The following is a 21,844-nucleotide window of genomic DNA, read 5'->3' as shown; positions in this document are numbered from 1 at the left end:
CTCCGCCTACTCTGCGCCTCAAGCTCTGCGGAACTGGGTAGCAGCTAGTTCTATTTCGGTGCAAAATCCTCGGACTTCACTTCCCGTCGGCCCGCGCGGCGAGCGCCGGAAGGCCGCCCCGCCCCTCATTGTGCGGCTCCTACTAAACGGAAGGGGCCGGGAGAGGCCGCGTTCAGTCGGATCCCGGCAGCAGCTGCGGCGGCTCTGTTCTTCTGTAGCTCTTTTCTGTCTCCCTTTCGTTTCCGGAAACATGGTGAGCACTAGGCCACTGCGCCTAAGGGAAGCGGTTTCGTGATCCGTCGCTTGCGCGCCGGGTGGGGTGGGGGCGGCAGAGAAGCGTTCTTAGTATCCCATCCCCCAGCACCCCGAGCGAGATTAAGGGTCTCATTGAAGGGCAGGCCGCGCGTGCGCGCCTGTGGGCGCTGGGAAGGGCCGATTCGGACGTCGCTCGCGCGCCCCCTGGCTCCTTTCCCTTCCCCCATTCTGCTTTTGCGCCAGCGCGAACACTGGCCGTGGGGGAGGGGTCCAGTGTGCGGAGCCTCGGGCAACGCTCTCTGGTTCTCGATGGCGCGCGCTGGACCAGAGCACGCGGCATCCAAACCCTGCCCCGGGGCCACTAGAGAAAAGCGCGCGAGGTGTCTGCGCGCGCCCCACCCTAAGGCTGTTCCCTTCCCCACATCATCCCTCTGCGGATAGGTTGGTCTCCACAGCAGGTGGCAGGGATTCCGCCGCCTGGGAGGGGCGGGGGCGGCGTGGCTGTCGGAGATGCTGAGGCATCAGGGAACCTGATTGAGACGCCGGCTCCTGAGGCTCCTTTCAACACGGGTCTTATACAGGCTATCGCCCCCTTTCTAGAAAGAACGATTACACACTCTCTTCTCTATTCAGTGTACTTCGGCTAGAGCTAGAACAGCGCGTGCGCACATGCTTGGGCCCTGCCATCCCGGCCGCAGCTCTACACCAGCTAAGGCCTTTTGCTGCTGTGCCGGATGGAGCCGAGGGTGGAGCCGCGTTTAGGGAAGTGACCGAGGCGGGTACCGCCCGGAAGCCACCCAGCTTTTATGCTTAGCCTGAGGGCATGGAAAACTGTTGTGTGGACTGACTGGCCCAAGCTACCTCTCAAACTGACTGGGCTCACGCCTATTCCTAAAGGCGTTGAGACAACTGAAGTCTCGCCGCCTGGCTGCCTCCGGGAGACGAGTGTCTCTTGGGGAGGCCCTGAACCTAGCCCAATCTTTCTCCGCCTACTCCGGAAGCGGGTGAATCACGTGCATAGCTTCCTCTGCAGTTCCATGGTGGTGGTGGGGAGGGTTGGTTGTAGATTTCTGATTGGGTCGTCCCCCAGGGCCATACAAAGCAGAAAGTTTTAGACGATTTGGGACACTACGGTTTGACCTATTAGTCTTTTTTTTTTTTTTTTTTTTTTTTTAAAGGACTCTTAGTACTCTTGGATGACACGGAGTTGTCCAGCAGGGCTTTAATTAAAGGTTGTAATTCTTGTGTTCGGGAGATCTCTCAAGGAAGCGTGTCGTTTATATATACAGTGACTTCATTTGAAGGCTCTGATGGGCCTAATGAGCAGCTGTTGGTGTCTTTTGTGAATTTCTGATGTTCTGATTCCCTTTTTCGTGGAGATGAGACCATGGCCCAGGAGTTTGGTCTTTTGTATCTGTCCTAAGTCAGCATTTTAATCAGTAACTTTCCGGTCCTTTGAATCTCGTGTTCACAACTCAGCAGAGGTGGGGGGGGGCGTTTAGAGATAGGATTTCTCTGTGTTGCCCCTGTTGTCCTGGAACTCATTCTATAGCTCAGACTGGCTTGAAACTCAGAGAAAGGCATGCTCTACCACTCTTGGCTAGGTTTTCTTTTTAATAAGTACTGTTTCTAACATTTATGGGAATGTTGAACTAGATAATTGAATCTCTCCCTTGCAGGGGGTTTGTCCCAACTAGTTCTTAGATGATGAATTGGATAGGGAAAAAACCATTGTCATTCGCCTACAGGGACCTTACTAATTTGTGTGGGGCTGAGAAGTGTGCTATACCCTTTGTTACCCTGACTGAGGTTTCCTGTAACTGGAAAGAATACCCCAGAATCCTTTTCCCTTACAAGGCATATTATTTGGCTTGTCCCTCAGGCCTCTGGTGTGGCTGTCTCTGATGGAGTCATCAAGGTGTTCAATGACATGAAAGTACGCAAGTCTTCAACGCCAGAAGAAGTGAAGAAACGCAAGAAGGCAGTGCTCTTTTGCCTGAGTGAGGACAAGAAGAACATCATCCTGGAGGAGGGCAAGGAGATTCTGGTAGGAGATGTGGGGCAGACTGTGGACGACCCCTACACCACTTTTGTCAAGATGCTGCCAGACAAGGACTGCCGCTATGCTCTCTATGACGCAACCTATGAGACCAAGGAGAGCAAGAAGGAGGACCTGGTATTCATTTTCTGGTGAGCGCCTTACCTCCTTATCCTAGCTCTTTTGCCTGCCTCCTGTTCCCTACCTCAGAGCTTAACAGAAATTGTCCCAGATCTTGGTGGGGAGGGTTAGGGTTGTAACAAAACCCTCCCAGAGAGGAGCTAGGCATAGTGGTGTCGGTACCCAGGTTGAGGGAGGTAGAGGCAAGCAGATGTCTGTTGAGTTCGAGTCTAGCCTGGTCTGCAGGAAAACCCTGTTTCTCAAAAACAACCACCACCAAAACCAGTGGGGAATTTGGGAAAAGAAAATCCCCACTGTTGAGTATCCTAAAGGTTTCTTCTCCGGAGTCTTCTCTTCCTGAATGTAGCTGCATCCTTTTCCTCGCTTTGTCTTCAGGGCCCCCGAGAGTGCACCCCTTAAGAGCAAAATGATCTATGCCAGCTCCAAGGATGCCATCAAGAAGAAACTGACAGGTAAGGATCCCTTCCTTTGTATGCACCTCTGCGTGAGCCATGATGGCAGTTTGGAATACATGACAATACTGGGGTCCTCCGTTGTCCTGACAGCTGGGGTACCTTCTTCCTGTCCTCTGTTCTGATGGCTCCTTCCTAGATAAAGCCTCCCCAGTCCAGTGCTTCCTGTTCACTGCTCTCCTTTTTACCCCATAGGAATCAAGCACGAATTACAAGCTAACTGCTACGAGGAGGTCAAGGACCGCTGCACCCTGGCAGAGAAACTAGGTGGCAGCGCCGTCATTTCCCTGGAGGGCAAACCTTTGTGAGCCACCTCCAGCCCCCTGCCTGGAGCATCTAGCAGCCCCAGACCTGCTCTTGGGTGTTGCAGGCTGCCCTTTTCCTGCCAGACCGGAGGGGCTGGGGGCATTCCAGCAGGGGGAGGGTTATCCCTTCACCCCAGTTGCCAAACATCCCTCCCACCCCCTTTTCCCTCCATCCCTGATGGTTCTGGCCTTCCCAAACTGCTTTTGATCTTCTGATTCCTCTTGGGTTGAAGCAGACCAAGTCCTGTCCTAGGCACCCAGTTTGGGGGGAGCCTGTATTTTTTAACGACACCCCTACTCCTCATCCGTCCCATCCCATGCTGCCAACTTCTAACCACGACAGTGACTCTGTGCTTGTCTGTTTAGTTCTGTGTGTAAATGAACTGTGGAAATGACCCCACACACACACCAGCTGGTTGCCCTCCCCTTTCCCTTGATCTTGGCCACTCATGGAAGCAGGACCAGTAAGGGACCTTCAATTTAAAAAAAAAAAAAAAAACACAATAAAAAGGCTAATTAACAATGTGGCTTTTGGGTTTGGGATCTTGGAGACCCTGTGATGAGAGATGTATCGGTTTGTTTTCCCGTGCTGCACCCCTAGCTCAGCCCCTGGCAAATGCATCTCCTTTTTGAGGTGGCGTGCTACAGTTAGCGCCAAGGTAATAGGGCAGTTGGGCCCACAGTGTATCACACCTGAAACTTCTTGCTAATGGACCTTTATAGTGGACAGTGAGGTGCCCTGACCCCTTTTCTACCTGTGGGCTAAATACAGTTCACTCAGGTGATCTATTGAGTTTTAAGGTTCCCTTAGATCTCTCCCTCAGGTGTTGGCTTACCCTGCTGCCAGGTTCAGTGGTGCTATGAGGTGCTAAATTGAGCCTTTGGCCTCCTGTACTTGGGGCTGGAGTCCATTTAGGGTGGGTCAGCAGGTGGAGTCTGGGACTTCAGACCCAGGTGTCTTGCCCCACCTACTGTTTCCCAGCTAGAGCCCTTAGCTTGGATTCTGTGGATTCTGGCCTAAGGGCTGGAAAAGCTGGTACTCTAGGGCAGAAGAGCCCAATTCCTTTCCTGGCCCCAATTTTGGGAGGGTTGCAGGAAGGGACTGTTCTCTTTTGATAGCAAGGGTGGAGGGAATTCTTTTTTGTTTTTTAAACAGGGTTTCTCTGTAGGTCAGGCTGGGCTTGAACTCGGATCAGCCTGTCTCTGCCTCCTGAGTGCCGGGATTAAAGGTGTTCGTTACCACTGCCTTTTTCTTTATTGAGGTTTTATGTTACATGTTGCTTTGAATTCTTAACGAAGACCACAGAGCCATTAAGGCTGGCCCATTTTATGCTGTTTGGTATAAGAAGACAGACATAGGAAGGACACTAGTTTTTCTGTGGTACTGGGCGCTGAGCCCCAGGGCCTTCTGCATGGTCGTCAACCATACTACCTCTGAGCTATAACAACAGATTGGGAAACTCCTTGCAAGGACTGAGGGTGATGCAAATCCCAGAAGCATGAACCTGCCATTTAATAGAGGAGAGGTCGTGTGGTTTCCAGGTCTTGTGGGAAGGAAAGGCAAGTGGACTCCTGGCAGTAAAACAGGGCTGTTTATTTGTAAGGAGCAGGTGGGGATGCCAGTGAACTCTTCAAAACCCAGTGGCTGGATGGAGGTGTGAAGCTTTGACTCAGTCTGCCTGTCAGGAGGGCTAGGTCCCTCCCGAGTGTCCCATGTGTCCCCCGTGCTGCCCTGTCAGGCAAAGCCAACTAACTGCCTTTGGGCCTGGATTTGCCCAAGGAAGAGTAAGGGTGTGGATAGTGGCCACCATGGGAGGGAAGGGGGCTCTTTTGCAGGGAGTGGGTAGGAGACTGAGGACAGCTGCCATTGGAGAGCAGCAGCTGATTTCACTAAGGCTCTCCTTTAAGGGCAACAAGGGTGTTCTGGAGAAGCAGGGTGCTGGCCTGCAGGAAAAAGGACCTCAGTTCCCTGAGGGCTGGTACTATTGTATACATTCCTCAGCCTTTAAGCTCCCCCTCCTACCACCCAAGGAAGAGAAGGGAAAAACACTGGCCTCAGGAGAGGAGCGCATTGCCTTGACCTCAGGCCTGGCTGGACACTGCTGCCCCTTGCCACTGCTCTCGAGTGTACACGCACACACACGCCCCCCCTCCCCCCCAATCTTGGGGAAAGAGGGGGAGAGCAAAAGAGCTCATGGGCAGTGAGCACTCACCCGGGCATGCTTGAGCTCCAGCTCTGCCAACTCAATGAGATTCTTCCGGAAAGAGGAGACCCGGCGAGACTGGAAGTCCATGAGCTCTGCAGAGAAACGGAAAGGAGTAAGGGCAAGGGTGGCTGTTTACTGTGGGGTGATGCCAGCCTTCGGGTCTCACCCCGTTTGGCGGAGTCAGAGAGGCGCTCGAAGCGCTGGCAGCACAGCTGTTGGTGGCTCTCTGCCGGCTGCACCTCCCGGTTCCTAGTCCGAGCTTTGTCCAGTGCCTTGTTAGCATTCTCATAGTCAGCCAGTGCCCGAAGCCTCCGGTACAACAGGTCCTAAGGCCATCAGCACAAGATGACTGTTGTTATGGATTTCCTGCCAGCCCTCCACATGGCCTTCATCCCTGAAAGTATCTAGGGCTACCTCTCACCTTGGCTGCCTGTGAGTCTCGCATGTAGTACCTCAGCATGTCAGACAGCTTCAGGTCCTCGTCAGAGGCTACCCTGCCTTCCAGCTTCTATATCAGGAAGGTGAGACCAGGAAGGGGGCTTGAGAAAGAGGGAACCTAAAGGGTTGGAGGTCTCTCCTCTACATACCCAGATGAGAACTTCTTGATAATTATTACACATGGGGCTCTGGGTTTCAGAAGGCAGGCCAGGGAAGTGGGTGCAAGCCTAGTGAACCATATGTTCAGTAGGGTACAGAGCCAAAACAGAGTAGGCTGCCTATGACCAGATCACAAAAGGCCTAAAGGACCAGCTAAGGGCTTTGTATGTTGGGTTCTGGAGTGGACAAGGCCCTGCAGGCCCTTGAGCACATTTCTTAGAGTTTGGCATGTGGCTTGCTTCCTTGGGAAGATGTTGGGTGGGATGTATGCGTCTCAACAGAATGATGGGCTCAAGACAGTCTTCCAGAGCATACCCTGTGCCTTGCTCCCACTCCCACCCCTCACCGTCTCATAACTCACTTAGGACGGCTCGCTTTTTGTATGTCTTCATGTCTTTGGAAGCCAGTCTAGAGTGGGAACCACCAAGCTCACCTATCAGCTCTAGAGAAGACGGGGTGCAGAAGGCAGTACTTACTCTCAGTCGTTCGAAGAGCTCTGCCAGCTTCAGGAAGCTCCTGGAATGTGGAGGGCAAGGATCTGGGGCAGCTCAAGGCCTCCCTTCCCTCAAACCCTCCTTGGAATCTTTTCTCCCCTAACTCCTTCAGAAGCGTCTGCACAGCCCCCCCAACCCCTGGATCTCTATAGAATGCACACCCCCGTGAGCACACAACAGGTACAGGCACGGAGGTAAAGCCTCACCTCTTCAGTTGGTTGACCGCCTGGGTTCCGAGACTGCTCAGTGCAGCAGAGAGAGGGATGTAGTTGTCTGCCAGGCCTGTTGGGGAGCAACCTCAGTTAGAGCCCCTAGATCTGCACGCCAAGCCCCACCCACGGTGTGAACCCTCAACTCTCGTACACTTGTGGGAGTGCATAACACGGTCGGCCCTCTGGCAGGTGTCCCGGATTCGGGTGTGGTATTCTACCAGGAAGGTCCTCTCATGCTCAAAGAAGTCATCTACCTCCTAAGGGTTGGAAACAGAACACTTCTTATCCAGGTACCAGGAGCATGGCAGTATAAGCATCCCATGTGCCACTTTCCTGGCAGCCCACACCATTAATGGGTCTCCCACAGCCAAAGGGTCACCTTGAGCCCTGATATGCCGGTGATGAGGACTTCATCTGCAGACCTCACGATGCTCTTCAGGAACCCTCCCAAGACCTCCTTCCTGTTCTTCTCTCGAACGCTCAGCTAAGCACAGGGGAGGGTGAGATGCTCTGGTGGGGCACTTGTACCTTCTACCCTGGTCAAATGCCGCCCACACTGGAAGCAGACTGGGTGACATTATCAGGTCTGATTACCCCCACCTTGGTCTCAGATCCACCATGCTCAACCAGCTTACATCCTGACTGTATTCCAAGAAGACAGAGAGGTTGTGGTCCTGACGAAGGGTGGGATGGGCTGCCAGGCGCTGCAGGAAGACTTCATGCATCGCAACAGTCTTCTTAAAGATGGCCAAGTACTCCCTGTGGGAACATGGACAGCTCGACCTCCACACTGGGCTCCATCGTGATAATTACCCCCTCAACAGACCTGGCACAGAGGTCACGGTCTCAGGACATCTACCATAGCTGGGGAAGAGACTCTGGAGCCCTGGGGGGGATGGGTTGGGGTTTGGATACTCACGCTTCTAGCTCCTGCTTCATCTTGGCGAATTCTTCCCGGGTGATGGAGCTGTTACCCTCACCCAACTTCTGCAACTTTTCCCGTGAAGCCTCAAAGTCTGGCCTGGGAGGGGCTGGGGGAATCTGCTCAAAGGAGGGATGCATTGCCAAGGGGCTGTCACAGCCTTCTGTCCTAACCCGAGTTCCCGACCTCCCAGCCCAGCCCTGCCCCTCCTCACGATGAGGCCGGCGTACTCTTCATTCTCCACATAGGTGTCGTGTAGCCAGATGAACTCTTCGTGCTGCCGAACCACTGAGAACTCAGGCTGGGCAAAGTGAGGGAGACCACTCTGGAAGCCCAGAGACCTGCATGAGACCCCATCTTCCCCCAGCCTGCCGTCACCGAACCTGCTGAGCACCCATTTTTTGGCATTCCCATCCCAAACCCCACTTGAGACCTGTTTGTCGTCAATCGGCACTCAGGGATGACGCTTTCTTTTTTTTTTTTTTCCCCTTCTTTTTTTCGGAGGTGGGGACCGAACCCAGGGCCTTGCGCTTGCTAGGCAAGTGCTCCACCACTGAGCTAAATCCCCAACACCAGATGACGCTTTCTAAGGGGCTAAAAGTTGCACTGGCTCTGCCTCCCACCCCAGGCTAGCTGTCCACCTCCTGACCAACAAGCCACCTTACCTTGGTTTGCACAGTGAACTTCACCTTGTCCCGCTCACTCACTGCATCAGAAATCTCCACCTGTAAGGGACTGTCCCCCTGCAGATCCACTGACATGGAGGAAGGCTGTGGAGCAGAGAAGGCAAGTTGGTTGATTGAAGCCCCTTTGTCTTGCCTCCTCTCTGGAGATGCTGCTCAGAGTGTACCATTACCGACCAAAGCTTTTCCTCAGCTCTCATCCTCAGGCAGGCAGAATGTCTGCTCAGTCCCTACTTCCGTCGTGTCTAAGAGGACCAAGAGTTCAAGGCTAGCCAATGTCTGACAGTTTTTCCTTTGGTCATGTGAGCAGAGGTCGTACAGGAAGGCATGGCAGTAGCAGGTGGGTTTTTAACTTTTGTTGCCCATTGAGCAATAGTTTATGCTTTATCAGGGATTCTTCTCCAAACAGCATCTTACTACATAGGTCTGACTGGCCTGGAACTTGATATATTGATCAGGCCAGTCTTCTGTCCTACTAGTCCTTCCGTCTTGGCCTTTATATTAGAATTATTAGTTCCCACATTATATTATTACTGTTATTACTATCATCATCATCATCACCACCACCACCATCATCACCTTTCCCGTAGTGTTGGGCATGGCTGGATTCATGCCTGACACTTGCAAAGCAAGTGTTCTGCCATTGAGCTAAACTTTAGCCCAAGCTATTTTATTTTTTTACATATTTATGTATTTACTTATGTATTTATGAATGAGACAGAGTATCTCTGTGTAGCCCCCTGGCTGCCTGGGACTCTGTAGACCAGGCTGGCATCAAACTCACAGAGATCTCCTTCCCTCTGCCTCCCTCTGCCTCCCCAGTGCTGGGATTAAAAGTGTGTGCTACTATACCTGGCTCTAGGCTCTGCTTATTTTTTGAATGTTAATTTTTATTTATATATTAGTTTCTTTATGAACAATAAAGGCACAGGAGAGGAAGCTAGTATTGTTTAAAATATATTCATCTTTAAAGCTTTATATCTTCATTCCTATTAACTATTTAAAAACAACAATGCCAGGTATACCTAAATAAACCTGAACCCACAGATTTCTGGTGGCTGAAACAAAAAGAGAGACAGACCAGTCTGGATTATACAGAGAGATGCTGCCTCAATAAATAAAACCTTTCAAAACAAGAACAGCACTCTACATATGAAAGTCATTGGTGTCTCTTCTTCATATCGCTGCTATATTCCAGCAAATATTTGAAAAACCTCTTGATGAAAGTGCTCTGAAGATGATTGTGATTTTCCTGATGCAAATATTTAAATTAATTCGGTCATGAGGTACTTTATTAAGGCAGAATGTTAGCTTGAGATTAAGCTCAAGAGATCCTTTATCATCTGCATCAAATGTATCTGTTGAGTTGTGGCTCTGCTTGTTCTTGTAAGTCATCACAATACTTTGCTGTGGTTTGAATATGCTTGGCCCAGGGAGTGGCACGATTAGGAGTGCCACAGCCCTGTTGGAGTAGGTATGACCTTGTTGGAGGAAGAATGTCTAGCTGTCTAGAAAATAGTAATCTGTTCTTGGCTTTCTTTGGATGAAGATGTGCAACTTTCAGCTCCTCTAGCACCATGCCTGCCTGGATGCTGCCATGATCCCACCTTGATGATAATGAACTCAATCTCTGAACCTGTAAGCCAGCCCCAATTAAATGTTGTCCTTTATAAGAGTTGCTTTGGTCATGGTGTCTGTTCACAGCAATTGAAACCCTAAGACACTTGCTAAATTTGCCATTAGTTTTTAGACTCTTTTAGGTTTAGTACTTACATAAACCTATAACTTTTAAGTTTTACTCTTTCTTTCCAGCCTTTGTATCTTTGTTTCCTGCGTCTGTCTTACTGCCCTCTATGACTGCATAAGCGACAGATAGTGTGGGCGATAAAGGAAGCCCTTGGCCGTTTATGATCATAGACAATGACTTCCCAGCTGGGTGTGGCAGTGCAAACCATCACTCGGGAGGTGTGGGCAGGAAGATCAAGACTTTAAGCCCGTAATTACTTCAAGAGATTGTAGGCAGAGTTCAAGGCCAGATTTGACTATTATAGTCAGTTCAAGGCCAGTCTGACCCACACGACACTGCCTCACTAAAGGAAAAGAGAGCTGGAGGGTTGGTGAGACAGCTCAGCTGGTAATGTCCCCTGCAGCCCAGCAGGATGACTCCAATGTGACTTACCGTAGAAGTCTAGAATTGAGTCCCTTCAATTTTCCTCTGACTTCCACATATTTGTCTTGGTACAATCACCCCCACATTTTTTAAAAAAGTGTAACTACGAGGAAAATAGGGGCTGAAGAGATGGGTCAGTGATCGAGAGCACTAACTGACTTGGGATAAGTTCTCAACACCCACATGCTTACAACCGTCTGTAACTCCGGTTCCAAGGACCTGACACCCTCTTCTGACCTCCTGAGGGCACCAGACAGGCACATGAGACACATATCTACACGAAAGCAAAATACTCAAACACATAGAATAAAATCATCAACATCAACAACAACAACCAACCAGAGTTCAAAGAAAAAATGCTTTCAAAATTCAATGTTGGGCCCAGCAAGAAGTCTAGGCAGTTACAGCATTTGTTTTGTTTTGTTTTTTTTCTTTTTTCTTTTCTTTTCTTTTCTTTTTTTCTTTTTTTTTTTTTTTTTTGAGCTGGGGACCAAACCCAGGGCCTTGCGCTTGCTAGGCAAGAGCTCTACCACTGAGTTAAATCCCCAACCCCACAGCATTTGTTTTGAAAGCAATGGAACTACCTAAAGGAGGCAGGAAAGATAAGTTTTCAAAGCTGTCCTCTGACCACCCTGTTGTGACACTCACACGCGCATGTACACACACACACACACACACACACACACACACACACACTCACACTCACATACACTTTCACACACACACAGAACAAATTTTTAAAACACAAAGTTCAAAGAGGTGTTTTCCATGTCTTTTATCATATTAATGAAGCTCCTTAGATGGCTGCTGATTTGTATCAGATTTCTCTCCCTTTCTCAGGATAAATCTGCTCGTCCCTGTTATTCTGCTTTAACATTTTTATGCAGAGGTTCATGAGATGACTCAGCAGTTAAGGGAAGGTCTCTTGCAGAGGTCTGGTGTCAACCCCACAGGCTACAACCATCTGGAACTCCAGCCCCATGTGATCCTAAGTCTTCTGCACCAGATGTGATCACTGTACAGACAGTCTTGCAGACAAAGCACCCATAGACATAAAATTAAAAATAAAAGAGAGGGGTTGGGGATTTAGCTCAGTGGTAGAGCACTTGCCTAGCAACCGAAAGGCTCAATTGAAATCAAGTCATTGAAATCAAGTCATTGAAAGGTTCGGTCCCTAGCTCCGGAAAAAAAAAAAAAGAGAGAACTGGGGTTCCAGCATCTATTAACTGACTGTAACTCCAGTTCCAGAAGACCCAACAACCTCTCCTGGCATCTGAAGGTACCTACACTCATATGCATATACCCGCACGCAGATACAGAGTTTAAAAATTAAAATATTTAAAATAAAATGGTTTATTTTTTTATTTTGTGAGGCAGAGTATTTCCATGTAGCTCAGGCTGGCCCAAAGATATATAGCTCAGGCTAGCTTCCATCTTTAATTTTCTGACTTCTGCTTCCAGGGTGCTGGGATTGCAGGTACACCATCACCATGCCTGAGTTTTTGCAGCACTCAGGAGGGGGAGGATAAGAAGTTTGAGACAAGCCTGGGTTACATAGGACTCTTGCTTAAGGGCTGGAGAGATGGCTCAGTGGTTAAGAGCCCGACTGCTCTTCCAGAGGTTCTGAGTTCAATTCCCAGCAACCACATGGTGGCTCACAACCATCTGTAATGGGATCTGATGCCCTCTTCTGGTGTGTCTGAAGACAGCTACAGTGTGCTTATATATAAAATAAATAATTTAAAAAGACTCTTGCTAGGGGTTGGGGATTTAGCTCAGTGGTAGAGCGCTTGCCTAGGAAGCGCAAGGCCCTGGGTTCCGTCCCCAGCTCCGAAAAAAAAAGAACAAAAAAAAAAAAAATACTCTTGCTTAAAAATAACTAAAAACCCCAGGTGGTGCTGGCGCACACCGTTATTCTCAGCACTGGGGAAGTAGAAGGAGGCAGATTTCTGTGAGTTCAAGTCAGCCTGGTCTACAGAGTAAGTTCCAGGGCACAGAGAAACACACAACTAAAAACAAAAAACAAAACCAAAAAACAAGTATCAGCAGATGACGTGACTCAGTGGGTGTGGGTGCCTGATCAGGTTCTCACTTCACAGTGTGACACGAGCTCCCATACACTGTCCTCAGACCCCTACATGTGCATGGCACACGTGTGCATGTGCATACATCACACGCACACAGTGTTTCTAACACAATTCTTTTACTTTTGTTTTTGTAGGGTTTTTGTTTGTTTTTCGAGACAGGGTTTCTCTGTGTAGCCCAGGCTGTCCTGGAACTCACTCTGGAGACCACCCTGGCCTTGAACACAGAGATTCACCTCCCACCATTCTATAAGGAAAAAAAACCCAGAAACACATCTTAAGGGTAATACATTTTAATTGTTGTGGAAATATGCTCCTTCCACGCCCACATTCCCTATTCTTCCAGTGTGAGCTTGAGAATCTAGGACTTTTACTTCAAGAGGTTGGGGCTGGACCACTTGGCTCAGGTCTGAGCCTACGCTGCTCATCTGCCAAGGCTTCACAGTATTGAGTGGGCCAGTCCTTGGGATCTTGATTGTGGATTTTAGCTACAAACTTCAGGACTTTCATCTTGCTGGTTTCCAGATTTGCTCGTGGACCCCACTGGAGCTCACAGTCCACAGGATCTGTGTGGGGTATCCGCCGGGACTCCAGGTAACGCTGTCTCACGAAGTCTTCAGTAATGAGTTTCTTCGGATCCCCGAAAACTGAATGCTTCTTGGTGGGGCACACTCCCAAACGACGTAGAAAATCCCAGACATCGGCTTCTGGGATGCTGTGGCCATTCATAAAGATGAGCCCTAAAATAATCATCAGGAGACCGGTGGTGGGCGTTCCCTGGTAGCCTCTCAATTCACCATCCTCCTCCACTGGCTCCAGGGCATTGATGAGGATGTAGGCGTTGCTCTTGGGTTCCAGTTCCACCAGCTTGTACCCGAACACGTAATGGAGCCGTTCAGCAGCCAGCTTAAGCAGGTCCGGGAAGATGTCTTTGTAGTCTCGGATGACATGCTTCAGGATGCCGGACCGCTTGATGGGAATCTTCTTCTGGTCCTTAATCAGCAAGAACTGCACCAGCTCTGCCACCTTAAGCTCCAGCTGCTTCTGGGTCCGGAGCTCCCGGGTGGAGGTGGCCTGGGCCTGAGAGCTCAGCGACCGGGCGCCTAGGGTGTCCAGAGAGGCATCGGGATGTCCAGCCACGCTCGGGATCTCTCCTGAGACACTCGGGCAGCAGCCACTGCCTAGCTGGGCACCAGGGTGGCTCCTGCTCTCGTTTTTGCAACATGTGACCAGGTGGAGATGTTCCTGTAACGGTCACACCGACGATTAGGGGTCACCTGCAGGCGCCCGCGCAGTGGGTGGGCGGGGGAGGGGGAGAGGGTGGGGCGGAGACAAACCATGCTTCCTAGTTGAATTTGTGCTGGATCTTATTGGCTGGTTTCAAATGCCTAGCACCTTGCATTCCCAGTTGTCTTGCGATTTTCCATTCTGACAGAACTATCATCCTGGCATAATATCTTCCTAATTTAACTTGATCATATTTTATGGTTTGTGGATTGATTTGTCCTTCTCCTTTTTCTTGTAGTGCTGCGGATGGAACCCAAGGCCCCTGCACATGCTAGCAAGCAGCTATCAGCAAGGCTTGGTTTTATGAGGGCAACACTTGGCAGTCAGAGGGAGTCGGTTCCCACCTTCCACCAAGTGGAATGACTGATTGAACTCAAGTCATCAGGATTGGCAGGAAACTGCCACTGGGCCAAACTGGCTGTCCTGTCTTGTTCTCTGGAGTGTCTGGTACCGGTTGGAACCGTCCATCACATTTGGCCTCTTTCCCTTAATGTTTCTGATGACTTTGGGAGTAGGGTGATAAAATACATGTACATTTTTGTTCGTTGGGGAGGATGCCTATGCAGCTGATGATGCCCTCAAACTCTTCACGTTGCCTCCACCTGCCAAGTGTTGACAAAACTTTGTCAAATACACCTAATTTAGACTATCCCATTTGAGGGCCAACAAGATGGCTCTGTAGATAAAAGCACTTGGTGGACAAACTTGGTGACCTGAGATTGCTTTCTGGAATCCATTGGGGAAGAGGGGACAGAATCCCAAAGGTCATCATCCTCTGATCTCCACACATCTCCCCGGCAGGTTTTTCTACACTCAGCCCCCCAGTAATAATAGATAAAAACAAAGACTAAAACCAGGAGCTGGAGGGGTGGGTCAGCAGTTAGGAGCATGCACTTGCTCTTCCAGAGGCCCTGTAACCACTTGTAATTCCAGCTCCAAGGACTCCATGCCACTGAGAGCACCTGAACTCTCGTGTACACACAGACACACACACAGACATATACACAGAGACACACATTTAAAAACTGAACCTTAATTTTTTTTTTTAAATTTAAGTGCAACAGTGGTGGTGCACACATTTAATCCCAACACTCAGGAGGCAGAGGCAAGAAGATCTTTGAGTTGGAGGCCAGTCTGGTTTACAGAGTGAGTTCTAGGACAGCAGAGGCATCACAGAAACCTGCCTTGAAAATCAAAACAAACAAACAACAACAACAAATTTTAATTAAAAAAATTTTTTAAAGATTTATTTATTTCATGTACATGAGTATACTATTGCTGTCTTCAGACTTACAGATGGTTATGAGCCACCATGTGGTTGCTGGGAATTGAACTCAGGACCTCTGGAAGAGCAATCAGTGCTCTTAACCTCTGAGCCATCTCTCCAGCCCCAATTTAAAAAATTTAAAGCAGTAAGAATTCTCACTGGAGCCATCATCTTGAGGTAAGGCCACTGGCACTCGGGATATTCCTGCTGTGTGGCTGTCACCAACACTCATCTCTCCTCTTGACAGATGGCTAGAGAGAAATAAGCTAGGAGTTGTTCTTCTGTTTCTGTTTTTCAATAATTTGTGGGGCTGGAAAGATGGGTCAGGGGTTAAGAGCACTGGCTGCTCTTCCAGAGGACCTGAGTTCAGTTCCCAGCATCCACATGGCAGCTCTGACACCCTCTTCTCCTCCATGTACACAAAGCATGAATGTGGTGTGCATACATACATGAAAATACCCAGACACATAAAAAGGAAACATTAAGGCTGGGCAGTGGTGGCCCATGCCTTTAATCCAAAAACTCAGGAGGCAGAGGCAGGTGGCTGGATCTCTGAGTTCCAGGCCAGCCAGGGATAAAAAGAGAAACTCTGTCACAAAAACCAAACCACCACCATCACCAACAAAGACAGTATCTTCATAAACAAATTAAACAAAACAAACAAAAAGTCTAAAACATTAAAAAAAAATTATACGGGGGTTGGGGATTTAGCTCAGTGGTAGAGCGCTTGCCTAGTGAGCGCAAGGCCCTGGGTTCGGTCCCCAGCTCCGGAAAAAAAAAGAAAAAAGGAAAAAAAAATTATACGACAAGAATGGTGGTCCACATCTTTAATCAGAGGCAGATCTCTGTGAGTTCAAGGCCAGCCTGAACTTCTGGACTCCACAGGCATGTGCATATACTCAGACACAGAGACATTCACATAAATAATAGAAATAAATCTTTATTTCAAAATTAGAAAGGAGACAAATGACACACTGACCGTGGTGTAGAGCCATCAATGCTGTGATCACAGCATTCAGAAGGCTGAGGAGGGAGGGTTATGAAGAATTCAAGGTAATCTGGCCCACGCAGTGAGGCTGGGCTACCTCATGAGGAAGGAGAGTAGGGGCTGGAGAGCTGGCTCAGCATTGACAGGAACTTACTGCTCTTCCAGAACAACTGCAGTTCCGGCACCGGTGTGGTTTATAACCCTTTGTAACTCCAGCTCCAGGGGATCTGATACCTCTAGCTCCTGAGGGCACCCGCACTCATCTACACATACCACAGGCAAGCCCACACCTATACATAGTTAAAAATACTTTAAGATCCTAAAAACCAAACAAACAAACAAACCAAAAAACCCCGAACAGGTGGGAAGCCGGGGAGATAGGTAAAGTGTCTGCTTGCTATATAAACAGAAGGCAGGCCTTGGGATCCCCAGAACTCATGTAAAAGCCAGGTAGGCTTGGTACAGAATTTATGACAGGGAGAGACTGAATATCTAGAGCAGGCTGGCTCAAACGGCAAACTCTGGCTTCAATTAAGAGACATCAACAAGGAACCAGAGAGATGGCTGAGCAGTTAAGAGCATTTGACTGCTCTTCCAGAGGATCAGGGTCAGTTCCTGGTACCTGTATTGTGGCTAAAACTGTGGCTAACAACTGTGTTACAGGGGTCCTGACTTCCTTCAGCGCTGCTTGCACACAGTGTGTAGACATACGGACAGATGAAACACATGAAATAAGAGTAAATATTTTCTTTTTTTCTTTTCTTTTTTTCGGAGCTGGGGACCGAACCCAGGGCCTTGTGCTTGCTAGGCAAGCGCTCTACCACTGAGCTAAATCCCCAACCCCCAAGAGTAAATATTTTCAAAAAATGGCACATTAGCCTCAGGGCTCACATGCACAGACAATATACCTTCTTTTTTCTTTTTTTTTCTTTTCTTTTTTTCGGGGCTGGGGATTAGAACCCAGGACCTTGCGCTTCCTAGGCAAGCGCTCTACCACTGAGCCAAATCCCCAACCCCGACAATATACCTTCAAATACACACACTCACCACATACACACACATAGGCCAAAAAATGGGATGAGAAAACACAAAGGAAGATTGTAAGTTTTTAGTGTACTATGTGGGTAATTTCAATAATTGTGAATGGTCTAAATGGTTCAATTAAAAGTCAAACGTTCCAGCTGGGTATGGTGGCTTAAATATGTGATTTCAGCATTTAGGAGGCTGAAGCAGGGTGACTAAAATATGAGGCAAACAAGATTATATAAGAGCGTATCTCAAGAATACAAAAAACGACATTCTGCACTTTAAAATAAGCTAATGCCTTTTCTTTATATTAAAAAAACCTATTATATGGTTTGCCTGTATGTATGTCTGTGAATCATGTATGTACCTGTGGAGAACATACAGAGCCATCTGATGTTTGCGCTCTCTCTCTCTCTCTCTCTCTCTCTCTCTCTCTCTCTCTCTCTCTCATATAGATAGACAGATAAACATAATAAAAGTTTTAAAATAAACATACTTGTGGCACATGTCTTTAATCCCAACACTCAGGAGGCAGAGACAGGAGGATGGATCTCTGGGTTCTAGGTCATCCTGGTGTATGGATCGAGTTCCAGGACAGCCAGGGCTATGCAGAGAGAACCTGTCTCAATAGAAGTAGCAGCAGCAGCAGCGGCAGTGGTAGTAATGGACCTAATAATAATAATAATGGGCCCAGTGTCTTCTTAAACAAGTTTAGTCCAAATAGATTAGGTAATTTTCAAGGCTTAGATAAATTCCTTGAAAAAATTGCAACATTATCAAAAATGAAACAAGCATCTGTTGAGGTGCTTACAGGAAGTGAATGTGCAACTGGAAACCTCTCCAAAGTTATCTCTAAATGTAGATATGTCCACAGCTAAACATCTCTTTATTTTACACTTATTACACCTATCTGTGTGCATACGTGTGCTGGCACAAGTGTGCCAAGGTAGCATATGGAGGTCAGAGGATAACTGGTAGGAGTCTCTCCTCCTATCATGTTGGTCTTGGGATCAAATTTAAGTTGTCAAGCTTGTTAGCAAGGGCCTTGACCCAAAGAGCCATCTCACTGGCCAGAAACATCTTTTCTAGTTTCTTTGAATTGACACATTTTTTTTTTTTTTTTTTTTTTTTTTGGAGCTGAGGACTGAACCCAGGGCCTTGTGCTTGCTAGGCAAGCGCTCTACCACTGAGCTAAATCCCCAAGCCCTAATTGACACATTTTTATATCTTTGTAGGTACAGTGATGATAATTTGGTATGTGTGTATAATGAGAAACAGTCAGATCAGAGGAATTAGCATCTTCCTCCACTTCCTCTTCTTCCCCTCTTCTCCCCCCCCTTTCTGAGACAGGGTTTCTCTGTGTAGCCCTGGCTGTCCTGAACTCCACTTGTAGACCAGGCTGGCCTTGAACTCACAGAGCTCGTCTGTGCCTCTGCCTGCAAGTGCTGGGATTAGGTGAGAGCCACCACTGCCTATAGCATTTCATCTTAAAGACTCGTCATCTGTGTGGTGAAAACTCCCAGGCTCTCTTTTAAGTTATCTCTGTTTTCTGTTTTGCTCTTTGTCTCACTTTGAGCCAGGGCCTCCCTATGTGTAGAAGGCTGGCTTCTACCTCGACACGAAGCTGAGGATGACCTTGAACTCTTCATGATCCTCCTGGACCCAGCTCCTAAGTCTTGGCTCCAGTGTGACATCAGCATATGTACACCCATCCTCAGACGTGCATCATCTTTTTGTCCTGGTGTGTCTCATCTTTTTATATTTTTCTTGCCTTTAGTAAGATTATCAAATATACACACATTCTCCTCCCCTATTATTTTCTTACTCATATATCATCATCATCATCACCACCATCACCATCATCATCATTTTTTTGCAGTGCTAAGGCTCAAACTGGGTTCCTTGCTAGGCAAGTAATATCCCACTAAAACACACGTTCCAAGTCCTTTATGTTCCTTTTAATATTTCTACATTTAATTTAAAATTTGTATTCATGTATTATGTGTGTGCACAGGAGTATGCACATTTGAATGCAAGGACCCATGAAGGCCAGAAGAGGGCATCAGAGCCCCAGTAGCTGGAGTTACAGGCAGTTGGGAGACTCCTAATTTGGGTGCTGAGAACCAAACTCAGGTCCTCTGCAAGAGTAGCAAGAATTCTTAATGACTAAGCTATCTCTCCTGCTTTGTCTTTAAAATTGAAAGATGCCCTTTGTGAAGGCAGTATTTAACCTAGAGGATGAATATAAAAAAGAATTTTCAGAAAATGTTGCCTGTACAAATCCGGGCACACTCATCAGTTTAATAATTCAACACACTTTCAGTAACCCATATGATAATGGCACCCACAACAATACCGATAAGTAACATTTATATTTGGCCTTATAATATATTAGGCATTGTTCTAATAAATAAGTTTATGTATTTATGACAGAGTCTTGCATTGTAGTTCCAGTGGGCCTTAAATTCATGGAAATCTTCCTGCCTCACCCTTATAATGCTGAGATTACATCTGGATTCTAATCACTTTATAAACATGTTCTAAGCATATATCTATATACACACATATACATCTATATGTATATACATCCTTTTACTTTTGAGACAAGATCTCACTATAAGGTCCTGACTTGCCTACAACACTCTGTAGACCAAGCTGGCCTGGAATTCATAGAGGTCTTCCTGCCCCCACCCCCGCCTCCGCCCCTGCCCCTGGAGTTCCAGGATTAAAGGTGTGTCTCACTATGCCTAGTGCTCTCTCTCTCTCTCTCTCTCTCTCTCTCTCTCTCTCTCTCCTCCATATATATATATATATGTATATATATGATTTGTTTTTTTTTTTTTTTTTTGGTTCTTTTTTTGAGCTGGGACCGAACCCAGGGCCTTATGCGCTTCCTAGGTAAGCGCTCTACCACTGAGCTAAATCCCAGCCCCATATGATTTGTTTATTTATTGTATATGCATACACTGTCTCTGTCCTCAGACACACCAGAAGAGAACAGATGGTTGTAAGACACCATGTGGGTACTAGGATTTGAACTCAGGTCCTCTGGGAGAGTAGTCAGTGCTCTTAACCACTGAGCAATCTCCCCAACCCATATATATATATATATATATATATATATATATATATATATTTCTAATATGAACATATATAAACAGAAAGCCATGGTCGGCCTGCCTTATCCCTCCAAATTCCATTTGAATCCCACGTGCTACTTGGATTCTCTGACACTCCCAAGGCAGGCGTTCTGCCCTCACCTCCACCTTCAAATACAGGCAGACTAGCTGTTTGCTGCAGTCAGGCCCCTTGTCCCTGGTTTCCTTCCTAATATCTATCTCTATTCTGACCCACTCTGCTGGGTAGCTGCTTGAGGGAGATGTGACTTCCAGAATAGACCACAGCAGTTCCATTCCCTATCTCTGTCCCAGCTCACTACGCTGCTATCTCAAGTGTGAATTTATGCAAATCCCAAAACAATGAAGACCCCCAATAACTATTGAATGAGGCTGAAGGAAATAAATGAAGAATGGATGGCGTAATTACAAATATATGAACACACATACACAGGCGAGCCTGTAAACTCAACGGGACTCTCACCCTTCTCAGTACTTGCAGACTGCTTTGTTCTCCCCATCAAGACAGTACTGGGTTGATTGGGGGAGGGGGCGGAGGTGGGACAGTGACAGGTCCGATTCCATCTATTCAGGCTGGGAAAAAAAATCCTGATTATCTTTGCATCCTCAACCTGCCCCTATGCAGGGGCCTTATAGAAGCGCCGCGTTCCCTTGCTCGGGTCTCTCTCCCTGCTTGATATGGTATGATGAAGTGAGGTGGAGTAGGAAGAGATTTTATTTCCTTCCTTTACCTTACTCTCTTTCCCAGCTTCCTGATGATTCTCCTCCATGATTCTCCTTAGCTGGGACATACAAGAATCCTACGACAGGTCACGGCCCGCGCGTTCCAAGAGGTTGGATGAGGGAATCTTGTAGGGATGCTATCCGCTGACATTGACACTAGCTGCCGCCTCCCTGGGTGGTTCCTATTGCCCACAGCTGCTCCTTCTGACTGGGCATCAATTTTACCACATGAGCCTCTATTGGCTGAGAGACCTGTCAATCTTACGTGAGCTTTTAGGCGGTACCAGAGAGCTGGCCCATGATAGGCCAGGGCCTGAGGGGCTCTAGGGTCACAGAGGTCACGTACGGGTCCAGCGAGTGGACCCCAGAAATCCGGCCGTTCCGGGCCCCGCCTTCTTCTAACGGGCACGAGCAGAAGTGCACAGGCGCACTAGGGCAACTTGGCGCCACCAGGCGGTGGGCGGGGCGGGGAGTCTGGAGGGGGGAGAGGGTTGGGAGGGAGGTTTGGGTAGGGAGGAATGGGGAACCAGAGTGGGTCAGGGGGTCTAAGGGTGAGGGCAGGCTGCAATGTCTGTGGAGAAAGAGCTTCCGTTACTGTTTTCACACCCGGGCTGGAAAGAATGGAGGAAACAGCTTACAGAGCCGCGGGGACGCAGTAAGGCCCCGATACCGGGCGCCCAGGGGAAGCCCCGCCCGGACCTAAGGCGATCATCACCGGAGTCACACTCCAAGAAGGCGCAAGTGCGAGAGAAAGAGAAGGTGTGGGTACCCTGGAATGGACTCATCGTGATTGGGAAGAGAGTGGAACTCTTGGACAGAAACGTGCTAAAGTCTAACCCAAAGTTGGAATCTGAAT

The 21,844-nt window shown here is 48.2% G+C and overlaps 3 protein-coding genes across 8 annotated transcripts; 1 reads left to right on the top strand and 2 right to left on the bottom strand.

The window, feature by feature from the left end:
• Window positions 1-112: 112 nt before the first annotated feature.
• Window positions 113-3,718, top strand: Cfl1 (cofilin 1). The gene is made up of 4 exons (XM_032891178.1): window positions 113-253; window positions 2,138-2,445; window positions 2,810-2,886; window positions 3,082-3,718. Exons 1-4 carry the CDS (start codon window positions 251-253, stop codon window positions 3,192-3,194), a joined length of 501 nt encoding a protein of 166 aa, XP_032747069.1. The 5' UTR covers window positions 113-250; the 3' UTR covers window positions 3,195-3,718.
• Snx32 (sorting nexin 32) lies at window positions 3,470-21,200 on the bottom strand. 6 transcript variants are annotated; one of them, XM_032891148.1, is made up of 13 exons: window positions 20,997-21,199; window positions 8,289-8,393; window positions 7,838-7,948; window positions 7,621-7,742; window positions 7,337-7,460; window positions 7,081-7,185; window positions 6,853-6,958; window positions 6,696-6,771; window positions 6,472-6,511; window positions 5,820-5,906; window positions 5,565-5,724; window positions 5,405-5,490; window positions 3,470-5,135 (listed from the first exon to the last, which is right to left on the bottom strand). In XM_032891148.1, exons 1-13 carry the CDS (start codon window positions 21,054-21,056, stop codon window positions 5,082-5,084), a joined length of 1,236 nt encoding a protein of 411 aa, XP_032747039.1. In that variant the 5' UTR covers window positions 21,057-21,199; the 3' UTR covers window positions 3,470-5,081. The 6 variants fall into 6 exon arrangements, with proteins under 6 accessions (XP_032747039.1, XP_032747037.1, XP_032747038.1 ...); XM_032891146.1 differs by having other exon boundaries at window positions 5,405-5,724; window positions 20,997-21,200; XM_032891147.1 differs by having other exon boundaries at window positions 5,405-5,724; window positions 7,838-7,924; window positions 20,997-21,200.
• LOC116893591 (non-structural maintenance of chromosomes element 3 homolog) lies at window positions 12,833-14,004 on the bottom strand. The gene is given in 3 exon segments (XM_032895289.1): window positions 12,833-13,773; window positions 13,775-13,805; window positions 13,956-14,004. Coding segments are annotated over 3 exon segments (918 nt in total). The 3' UTR covers window positions 12,833-12,935.
• Window positions 21,201-21,844: the final 644 nt, after the last annotated feature.

The sequence above is a fragment of the Rattus rattus genome, chromosome 2 (assembly GCF_011064425.1).
Source record: "Rattus rattus isolate New Zealand chromosome 2, Rrattus_CSIRO_v1, whole genome shotgun sequence".
Classification (NCBI taxonomy): domain Eukaryota; kingdom Metazoa; phylum Chordata; class Mammalia; order Rodentia; family Muridae; genus Rattus; species Rattus rattus.
Note: the sequence above shows the minus strand (reverse complement) of the source record. Positions and strands in the feature narration are given on the sequence as shown.

Bases quoted from the DNA above. Each gene is read 5' to 3' on its own strand.
- Cfl1 (XM_032891178.1), top strand. The intron at 2,446-2,809 runs GTGAGCGCCTTA...CTTTGTCTTCAG, and splicing joins GACCTGGTATTCATTTTCTG to GGCCCCCGAGAGTGCACCCC. The intron at 2,887-3,081 runs GTAAGGATCCCT...TTTACCCCATAG, and splicing joins CATCAAGAAGAAACTGACAG to GAATCAAGCACGAATTACAA.
- Snx32 (XM_032891146.1), bottom strand. From the start codon at position 21,056: ATGTCCCAGCTAAGGAGAATCATGGAGGAGAATCATCAGGAAGCTGGG. The intron at 6,512-6,695 runs GTGAGGCTTTAC...TCCACATTCCAG, and splicing joins GCGGTCAACCAACTGAAGAG to GAGCTTCCTGAAGCTGGCAG. The intron at 5,136-5,404 runs GTGAGTGCTCAC...TTTTTCCTGCAG, and splicing joins TGGAGCTCAAGCATGCCCGG to GCCAGCACCCTGCTTCTCCA.